The 11127-nt window shown below is 44.7% G+C and overlaps 1 protein-coding gene across 1 annotated transcript in view; it reads right to left on the bottom strand.

Moving 5' to 3' along the window:
* The window catches only part of LOC102205772 (MAM domain-containing glycosylphosphatidylinositol anchor protein 2-like), a 22801-nt gene that overhangs the window by 5558 nt on the left and 6116 nt on the right, over positions 1 to 11127 (bottom strand). The window contains exons 3-5 of the mRNA XM_013915028.1: positions 7924 to 7985; positions 6625 to 6928; positions 3151 to 3299 (exon numbers count right to left, since the gene is read on the bottom strand). Of these exons, the coding sequence (XP_013770482.1) occupies positions 3151 to 3299; positions 6625 to 6928; positions 7924 to 7985 (515 nt within the window). The remainder of the gene's footprint in view (positions 1 to 3150; positions 3300 to 6624; positions 6929 to 7923; positions 7986 to 11127) is intronic.

The following is an 11127-nucleotide window of genomic DNA, read 5'->3' as shown; positions in this document are numbered from 1 at the left end:
GTACGGGATCACTACCAACTTCTGATACATCAGGACATACGGGAGACAGAGCTCTTGCAACAGAGACCCCCTTGAGTGGGGAGTCAGGTAGGCCATTTACATGAAAAAGTCATAGTTAGTCATTGTTGAGTCAGTGGTGCTGGTGTCAGTCATCATACAGATGCACAGTTCTCTGCCCGTTGTGTTTGTTTGTATGTTGATTGTGTCTCCCTGATTTTCCTCTGCTCTGTGTTTGTTTGCATCCGCTCTCCTGGATGTTTTGTACACGAAGCGAGCTCTGCAAGGGGAAGTGTTGCAGCGTGGGAGGCAGCCGCACCTGAGCTCATCAAGCCAGCGTCAGCTGTGCTGATGACCTTCTTCATGGCCGTCATATTTAGCAGTGCGCCACGGGAGCCACAGTGCTGGAGATCTGTATATATTCCTGGAACGGTGTTTCTCTGTTAATAAATGCAGCCCTGAGTGTTTATAAGGTCGGCTGAGGCTGAAGACGTCACTTAGACGAGTGATGAAACGTTTCTCCCACTGAAAACATCCACAATCAACTTTCAGGGAAAATATTCCCAGAATTTTGAAACCTTCTAAAAACATTAAAAACTGAATGAATGTCCTTTTAATATTTGTTAATCCCTACAGATCACCTGCAATTACAACAATTACACAACCACTGATTTTTAGCAGAGCTTCACTGCAGGTGAAGCCCGACAGAGAGAAAGGAGGAGGAATACTGCCACCTACTCTCTGTCTCTCCCACACTCACTCGTATACACTATGTGGTCCGTCACTGTGGGCTTTACCTCCATGTGACTCTGCAGGGTAAAATCAGCTACAGAGAAAACACTGAATGCCCCATAAGATCTAAAAGTCTGTTACAGGCCCCACGAGGACAGAAGAACAGAGAAGCAGAGGCATGTTGCAGTTTGGTTTCCCCATGCTTTAAGCACACTGCTGCAAACTGCATTGTTATGTATTTTAGCACCATGGTAGCATTTACAGGATATTGTTTTATAGTGAGATTATACAGGAAAACTGTTACTCTATAAGGCCCATTTACTAGTTGTTTTTCTCTTTCTCTGTGACCCAAGAATTGATGTGTAAGAATCACAGGCTGGTAACTCAAGGTCGAAAATACCACAGAGACCACTTCCTTACTCCCATCCTCCCTTTTTCTTTATCTCCTAGAAAAAGGCTCGTTAAAGGCCAGGTGGTTTGTTTCAGAATTCACTAATGAAGAACTCTGTATTCTATGTCTAGGAGTGTATTTTGCTGGGATGATCATAAATTGTAGCTGAACTGATAAACTACACAAAGGATACTTCTTTGCTCAGAGGGCAGGAAGACGTTTCCTTATTTGGTCTGTACCGGTTTGAACTGAGAACCTGCTGACACACGAACCTTTTTCCTCTATATATACTGTTGTATGACAAATAAACTTTGAGTTGGTTTGGGAAGGCAACCTGAAGCAGTCTGTGTTTCCTTGTTCTCCCAAGCTACTCCCGGCGCTGTAACTAACCTGCTGAATGGCATATCTGACTGTTACTTGAGAATATTCCTTTGAGTTCTATAGGTTATGGACAATCTCTGCTGATAGGTGCCCACGCCTCGGAGGAAACCCGATCCACGGATGACCCGGGATGGAGTTTCTTACATGCATGGCACTTTGTGATGTTCTTAATGGAGCAAGAACACCAAGAGAACACATGCAGGAACAACGAGGTATAGAAACAACAACTTTTTAGTTGACATCTATCAGTTAACGTGACTATCAGTCCATCCATTTTCTTAATGCCATTTTAACTGGGATCGCAGAGGGCTGGAGTCTTGCCCACAAGAGGCTGGGGGAGAGGTTGCCGGTCCACCAAAGGACTAACACAGAGGACATATACGCTTGCATCCATATTCATCCTGCAGCCAATGCAGAACCTAGCACGCACGTCTTTGATCTATGGGAAGAAGCTGGAGTAGCTTGAGGAGAACCCATATGGGGTAACATGCAAACTCCACACAGAGAAGCCAAAGGCAGGTTCAAACCCAGGACTCTGGCTGCAAGGTGTCAGTGCTAGCTGCTACACCACCTGTTTGCAAAGTTAACTAGTAAATGTAAATGGCCTGTATTTGTATAGTGCTTTACTCGTCTTTAAGGACCCCAAAGTGCTTTACACACATTCACACACTGGTGATGGCAGCTACATTGTAGCCACAGCCACCCTGGGGCGCACTGACAGAGGCTGCCGGACACTGGCGCCACCGGGCCCTCTGACCACCACCAGTAGGCAACGGGTGAAGCGTCTTGTCTTGTCTAGTACATCACCATATTTATTTATTTTTGGTAACATGGTAAACTGGTTCTCATACAGTGCTTTTCTATTTTACTGGCGCACTGTTTAATGTTTAATATTTGACTTGTGTCAAACACATAAGACAGTATATGAAGATGATCCTGACACCACGACATCGGACATTGTGGAAGTTAATGTTGTTATTCCAGAGTGGGATTGGGAACAACGTACATGAATCTAGAACAGTAACACAAAGGCAGACACGAGTTTGTGGAGTGGTAGTTTTCTTATTTCTCATGACAACTTAAAGTTCCTAATTTAAGCATGTTTTTCTTTGCAAGCTATAATTTCACACTGGTTGTTTTCCTTTAATCACAAAGCTGCTTCGAAGCACAGCTATTAGAATAGTTCGAGTCTGTCTACTAACTATGCTAACACCCCTCGTATGCATGGGTGGTTTAAAAAGCTGCGGTGCACTCAGTTCATTTCAGAATCAAGTGCAAAAAACAGGCAAAAGGCTTTTTCAGTAAATTAGTGTCCGATTGAAACATCTCCTCCCACCTCACATGTGGTCACCGTGCTCTTTGTAAATACAGCCTGGGCGAAGTCAGCAAATCAGTCCTCAGTGGTTACAACAGACTTTTTCAATTAAATATTTCTAACTTCATAACTCACTTCACAGTTATGGATTATAAGCAAGTCTCATAATCCATAACTGTGAAGTCTAACGTGCATATAGATGGATTTTAGACATTTCAAAGACCCTTACAAACTCTGGAAAACCTCCCCTGAGTTCGGACAAACAAAATGCAAATGAAGACATTTGTGGGGATGACTGATTGCTGCATTCAAATAACAAACCTGCTGCACTGACCTGCCTTATGCCGAGTCTGTAGGCCAGGATTCGATCCACAGCGTTCGGCTCCATCTGAGTCCACTGCAGCTTGAAGCCGTAGACTCGCGGCCTGCTCTGCCACAGGGCGCTGTAGGTGTCGTAGTAAAACTCTGGAGGGTTGGCTTTTCCTGAGGAGGCAGTTGGGTCAGAGGTCACACAGGGCTGGAAACAGGTCCAGGATGTCTTTTTCACTCATGAATAGAAAACAATGTCGTCACCGTGTTTTTCAGTGTGTGACACTTGGTGTTACGATGGGTCGTTTTTATATCTTTGGCTGCAGATTACTCGCTGTTGTGTGTTTGTGTGGTGATGCTTGGCATGGTGGAACTACCAACCAAAACAAGGCTGTTGGCCAGTTTAGCAAAACTCTTGCTTTTCTCAGCAACTTGCAGGTTGCTTTCACAGGACTCAAAAATATTAAGCAGACTTGGCTGTGTCAGTGAGACACATGACCACATTGTAACAATGGCATCTCTGTATGTTTGTGTGTACGAACCTGCTTTTAGCAACATAAGTATCAATAAACAAAGATGGCAGTATAGTTACATTTTCATAAATATATAATGCTAACAGCAACATGATTTCTTTCTATGTGATACTGTTGCTAATTCTGCCACTGAGTCTATTTTACTCCAAGCAGCTGATCAGTAGTGTTACTACGGGGACTTGAAGCAGTTGGCTGAGGGCATTTAACTACTCTCTGTGCACGTGCACAGTGCATGCTAGACCCTCCCTGCACAACTGAAATGATCAGCAGCTCCTTGCCTTACTTGACGGTTGATCCAGGGACAGTGGCTGCAGTGGCATTTGTTTGGTAGCCACAGCTTTTGACTTGTTTGGTTTGACCGTTGGCATCCATGATCTCTTTTCAAGGTCCTGAATAATCAGGCCTCATCTAACCTTGATGGCCTTACAGTCCTGTATTAGAGCACTTCACTCCTGCTGTTGTTCCTAGAGTATTTAAAGTAGAATGGGAGGCAGCGCCTTCAGTTTTCAGGCCCCTCTTCTGTGACCTTATGCCATTAGACTAACAGTAAATGCAACAGGAAGCAGCACAGCACTGTGTTGGTGTTCTCACGTCTCATGTTTTCTTGTGTTTTACGTGACTGTTTTAAACCAATGGTGTGTGTTCTGCTTGTGTGACAACAAGATTATTTATGTTAGACTTCAGCAGAAGTCAGGGCTTTAAAAACACACAAAATGACTTTTGCTGTTGTGACTTCAACAGACAGGAATGAATCATCCTATTAAAATTCAGTTTGTTTCATCTGTCTGACGGTGGGAGGAGCAGTCAGACCGTCTGGCGAGTCGTCATGTTGGCACTTTGTGTCACAGTTTCATGTCTGCTTCTGTCACTTTTATTCTGAAGCTTTACGCTGTCTCATTGGTCGCTGCAGGATGAGCAAGGTTTAAAATGCCACCAGTGTGTTCACACCTGATTAACAACGCAAACTTCACCTCAGCAAATGACAAGTCTGGCATAATCACCACCATTTTCTATCATCTTTATATCCTGAGCTTACAACTCCACTCTTTAAACACTCTCTGCTGCTGCCTGCAAAACGCGCTGCTGCTCAGCGGTCGGCCCTGATAAGAGGCTTAACACAGCGGCGGGTTTTGCAGGAAGTCTCTGGGCGCTGACAGGGTGCCTCTGCAGGGGAGCTTTCAGAGAAGACGCAGACACAAGTGGGCTCAGAGACTGAAACCCGCAGAGTCGGTTCAGCCTGGAAGTCAACGACAACTCCAAATTCACGTGAGACAAAACTAGACCTGTGTAATTAAAGAGATGGATTACTCGTCCGACGCCTTCTCTTTTATTTTCCACAAAAGTTGATACGTATTTGTTGAAAACGTAACGAGCCGAGTTACCATGATTCAAACCCCAGAAGGTTTAAAAAAGGTTTAAAAAAACATTTTAGACATATTAAATGCTGCCTTCTCTCCCCATGCTTGTTCAGTTACATGAAATTATGATTTTATTCGTTTCCTCACGTTAAGATAAAGTCCTCATAACAACAAAAAAACTGAAACATCTGAAGCTCGGGATACAAACACTGCTAAAATTATTAAGTTAAGCATTCCACACACACACACATATATATATATATATATGTGTGTGTGTACACATTAGTAATCTAAAGGATCCTTCATGACTGAGTACCCGCTGTCAGCAGACCCGTTCTTTGTGCTACATGTAGTGCCGTTAGCTTCTTCAGCGTGTCAGGTCCTGCTGCTGTCCAGCTCTGCGCTTGTCTGCTTTGGTGATGGCGACCGGCTCATCCTTTAGTCCACCAGTCACCGTTAGTGTCATGTGACACCTCTCTCTCAGATGTTCTTCCAGAATTGCTCAATTTCAGCTCTGGACGGGAATACACTCGCTGCTGTTATTCTCCTGTAGCTGAGCGCGCACCGTGGATGGGATGGATCTTTTCAGAACAGACCTCAGCTTCTCTGGTATCTCACGTCAGCCTGGTGGCCGGAGCTGTGAGCATCTGGCAGAGCCTCAGTTATGGAGAACTTGTTTCCACCCAGGACCTGACACCCTGCTAATCTTGCAATCAAGTGCCCCTATGATTACTGTGACAATGGTGTATATAGGTTCACTGGTTTCAGTGGTTCACTGGTTTCAGTGCATGCTAGTACAGTTCTTATATAGCTCTCCTGGAGTACTCAAAGCGCATTGACCCCATACACACCCATTCACACAAGCACTGAGTGCTTTTCTAACTATCATTCATCCACTCCGATGGATGTGGAGAGCAAGTCGGGGTTAGTATCATGGATATTTGGCATGCAAACTGGGGGAGCCAGGGATGGAACCACCAACCTTCCAATCAGCAGCTGACCTGCTGACCTGCTCTGCCTCCTGAGCTGTCAGACTGTGGGCCAACTGATCTTACAGAGCAGCAGGAGGTGTCAGGCTCACATCAAGTGTCCGACATAAGGCTTCTTAAACCACTTATGACTAATAACCTTGGGCTGTATTACACTATGGTACACAAAACTGTTTAGAAATCCCTATAGTAATATTTTCAATGCTGTCATGAAGGCAGCTACACCTTTCTTATTAAGCTGACAATGAGGTCATGTAGAGTAGGGAACTGCAGCACTCCTACAGGCAGCGTGTCGTCAGTGACAGCAGCTCGTTGGAAAATTAAGACGCGTAAAAGTCAGGTCTGAACTCACTCCACACGAGTACAAAGTCAGCCTTAAATCATCCATTGGTCAATAATCAACAGGGACGTGTCCCAGATATGATCAGGTCACATTATCTAAGCCAACATGTTCAGATTAGGTACCAAGTCCACTGAAAACCTCACCGAGAACCAAGTTCTAGTCAAACGTCTTCACTTTTTAAACAAGTCAGTCAATTCAGGAAAATCTACGATGACTCAGGTCATGTTAAATACAAAGTGACTAAAGTGCAATAACTCAAAAAATAATAAAGCTCACCTGTGACCAGGAACGTGCAACGTCCTGCCCCGGCCTCGTTGGTGATGTCACAGGTGTACTCGCCATAGCCCTCCCTGTTCAAAGCTCTGACGTGGTAGTTCGTGTCGTCTCTCTGGTCACTGAACTGTCCGACAGTCAGGAGGCGGGTGCCCAGCTTCCACTCATATCGCAGCAGGCGAGCCGGATGAGCTCGCAGCAGACGGCAGGTAAGGCTGAACGCCCGGCCGAGGGCCTGACGGATCTCCGTGTGCTCGGGCTCTACGGCCGGAGGGACTGCAACACAGAGCCAGGGAGGTTTCTGACACTACTGATTTCAGGCTTTCTTCACTTGGTCTCATTTTTGTTTTTAACCAATATTACAAACTTCACACAATGAAAACCAGCATAAATATTATATATAAATAAAATAATGGAGAAATGGCATCACTTCCTGCACTTCAATCATACAAATCCAGGTCTTACTCAGGGCTGTGTTCACTTCACTGTTAATGAAGCCAGAATGGCTTGAAAATAGCCTCTTACATATTTATAGGATTTAAACTCAGATGTGCGTTGGTGCTGCGGTGCTCCGCTGAGGTGCACTGTGTTTTTAAATCCCTCCAGCAGAACTTTAACAGAAGCTTTGAGCCGAATTGCAGGTGTCACTTCACAGATTAACATCCTGATGCCAAACACGGATCAACAGGAATAAAGAGAAGAAAAGAGCAGCTGCAGCAGCCGTCCTGCGACCTTTCTGCAGACAGGAACATCATCTGAAGGATGGAGAGAACCAATAAGATGTAAAAGCTCACGAATGTCTCAGAGAAGAAAAACAAGTTGACTTTCGTGGTCAGGACGGGTGGAGGTGGCACAAAAGCACTCAAACGTGGTGTAATGAGTGAGGAGTGACCCGGCTCATAGGGTTTGCAATGGTACTGTAAATGGGAAGGTAGGTAAGCATTTTTGCTTCTAACAGGCCGAGATTTACAAATGGCTTTGTTATTCAGTAAAACTGAAGCGAGCGCCACCGTGGTTTCACTGGAAAAAGCCCTGAAGCCACGGTGCCACGCCTTTCCTCATTTCTTATTGTACCTGCACTGAGGGTTTGAATTCATCTCAATCGGATGTAAGTCCAGACTTGGAGCCAATCAGAGGTGGACTCTGGTGTAGTTTGGATCTTCGTCCTGCTGCACCCACACTGAACTTCTACAGGATTTATGGTTGCATCAACTACAGCAACGTGTCCAGGTCCTGACACAGTAGGACACTTTCAGCAAATCACCCTTTTGTTCTGAAGTGCTGTGTTTACGCCAGATGTACAAGGTTCAAAAAGGTTTTTGGCTCGTAAGCCCAGAGAATATCTCCCCGAGAGCCCGAGGATCCTGAAAGCACAAACTCAAAGTCCTGTAAGGTCTTCACTGAGCTGCTGTTGCTGGGCAAGATGTTGAGCCCCAAATTATGGTGACACGTCGACTGTTCTGCTAAGTTCAATAAAGCAATAGTGTGAATGTAGCTTGTAACGTATGAAAAGGCTTTGAGCAGAGTAAACGTTACTCTGGCACCTGAACCATGAACCACACGAGCCATTAGTCTGCTCCACTCAAGGATCCAGGTTTCACTCAAACAGGTGATTTCCTGAGATGGTGCACAACTCATCCTGTGTACATGAGACACACAGACACACACAGACACACACAGACACACACACAGGTCTGAGGTTCGTTTCGAGCCCCTGGACATGTTTCCACGACCTTCTACTGAGAGGGAAACACAGCAGGAACATGTAAAGGTCAACCGGACGCTTCTGCCTGATGCCGACCTTCAGCCAAGCCCTCTGATTGGTCAAAGAAGACTTCTAACCCTGCTTTCCCATAATACACTGCTGGACCCAGTCCCAGCTTGTTGATGAACTCTGCTCTTTCCTGCAGTTTGAGCAGCTGCTCCACGAGACACTTCAGGGCCAAACGAAGAACAATTTAATGTACGAGGTAATCTCAACAGAATGCAATGATGTGCGCATCACTGCAATGCTGGATTTTATTAAAGATAATAAAAAGGTTGAAAACGAGATTCTGGGATTTTAGTGGAATTTGTTTCACATTGTTTCATGCAGCAACCTTCTTTAATGACACTGTAGGCGGGAGAGTGGCTGTTGTTTCAACATCCGCTCAGCAGTTCGGGGCCTCTGTGTCACGCTTTTCATGCTATAATGCAGCGATGGCCATGTTTACCACATCATACTGTCTTTGGCAAATGAAAGCTGCTGTTAGGATGCACTCAGAGAGATGCACTGACCATGATTCACCTGAAGGCAACTTACTGCACATGTTGCCATTAACCCTGAGAAAGCACCAGCTTTGAGTTAAGACCTGCACATTCCTGTGCCTCAGAGGTATTTTAATTGATTTGAAGTTTGTAATCATTTGGTTTTAATAAAGCAGCTGCTCTCCTAGGCTGTAATATTTTCCAGAGAACAATGGGTGAAACGTCCAAGCCCCCCCCCGTCCCTTGGTGTGATTTTAAACAGCTGCTACAGTACGGAGGACCACAAGAGCCAAACAGTTCTGTGCTTAATTAATGAATTGTAGAATAAAATCTGCATTTGTAAATTCATTTTTGAATTCCAATTTAATAAACTGATTTTAAAAATGCTTTTTAAGTCTTCATTTAAAAAAAAACATTTTCGAATTGCACTTTAATAATAATCAAAAAAGGTTAACTTGTTTAACTTGTCACCACCACACATCACTGTCTCCTCTGTAATCCAGTCACATCCAGTAAGAGCCTGTGAGGGATTATTGTCAAAGTGAACCCTGAAACAGCTCATTTGAAATGTTGCTCACAAGGTTTTGTGCTGTACAGCTCGCTTCTCGCTCACAGATTTACTCGTGTTTGTCTGTCAGCAGGTTTCTCGAGGCTCAGGGAGATTTTCTATTCACGTACACTTAGAAGTTAAATCTGTGTGGCTGTGACTTAAACGTTGTTTCGCTTATTTCAGAGTAATCCACCTATAACCTGACTGTAATCTGCTTACTGTGGCTGAACAGCATTAAACACCTTCTGTCTACAAAAGTCTGATTTCAGTGAAAATGGAAAAAACATTGTGCCATGTTTTTATGTGACTCTATTCTTCTATTCATTTTTAATATGAAATGTTTGAAAATGTCTAACATTAAATCATTATTTGGCCTACTTGTTGTTCCTAGAGTATTTAAAAGTAGAATGGGAGGCAGAGCCTTCAGTTTTCAGGCCCCTCTTCTGTGGAACCAGCTTCCAGTTTGGATTCAGGAGACAGACACTATCTCTACTTTCAAGATTAGGCTTCAAACTTTCCTTTTTGCTAAAGCATATAGTTAGGGCTGGACCAGGTGACCCTGAATCCTCCCTTAGTTATGCTGCAATGGACGTAGGCTGCCGGAGGCTTCTTCCTGTTCAAAGGGAGTTTTTCTGTCCCACTGTCACCAAGCGTTTGCTCATACGGGGAGGTCTGACTGTCTTACTGTAGAGTCTTTACCGTACTGTGTAGGTGGGGTCACAGAGTTTTCCTAATCTATTAAAACATGTCTAATAATTGGTTTTATTTTCAACCTACATTTTCAGCCACCTTCTTAGTCTTCAGATACTAGATTGGTTTGTTGATAACATTGTTGAAATGTCAGACTTGGATGAAATCTGCTCAGCATTTAATAATGTTGACTTGTCAGGAAACGAAAAGGAAAAATAAAGCATCACTAAGAAGATTTGTTTTTCAAACTATGAGTCAGGTTTTGTTCCTTAAACTCAAAGCCCGGGCTGCTGATTCCCTGTGAGTGTCTGCGTCGACGCTCTGCAGAACGAGGCCCATCCGAGCTGCAGAGGAGATTTGCTCTGACAGCCTTTTAGTGCGGCATGAAGCCAGGAGCTGCAAGTCTTCCCGTCACATCCTGTGATGCTATTTTGTGCGACGCAGCAGCCTGCAGGTTAGACAGAGCGTGACTGGAAGGTGGTGGATTCAGTTCTGTCCGAGACAGGCAGGCAGCATGTGTCCGTCAGCATCGGCCCGCGGCCGAGGCGGTGAAACGCGTACCTGCTGAGCTGCAGCTGTCGGTGTGTCTTTCAACTGATCTGCTGTTTGTATCAAACTGATCTGGAGCTGTCTGCTCTGGTGATCGGTTTGATCAGTGTGACATTTCTTCTGCAGGGCTTAGGAGACAGCTCCACAATGCATTCTGGGTATTTTAGGGGCTAAAGCAGCAGTTGTTGGTGGCTGTTTACATGAGCAGCAGATGTTACGGTGTGAGCTGCAAGGAGATCTTTATGCATAACAGACTTCCCCTCTGATAAATAATCACGTACACGAGTCCTGCAGGAGCTGAACCTCAGCTCATTACAGCAACAAAATCAAGTAGAGTTCCTGTTAATTACAGTTATTGTTGCAGGAAGTGCTGTGGTGTAAATGCCTCACTCATCTACCAGGCTCAGCAAACGTGCCCCTCACAGATTTTTGGACACTTCATAGGCTGCGTTCACACTGCAGGCGAAAGC

This window comes from Pundamilia nyererei, unplaced genomic scaffold (genome assembly GCF_000239375.1).
Source record: "Pundamilia nyererei isolate P.nyererei 1_Seehausen unplaced genomic scaffold, PunNye1.0 scaffold00247, whole genome shotgun sequence".
In the NCBI taxonomy this organism is placed as follows: domain Eukaryota; kingdom Metazoa; phylum Chordata; class Actinopteri; order Cichliformes; family Cichlidae; genus Pundamilia; species Pundamilia nyererei.
This window is presented reverse-complemented; position numbering and strand designations above follow the sequence as displayed.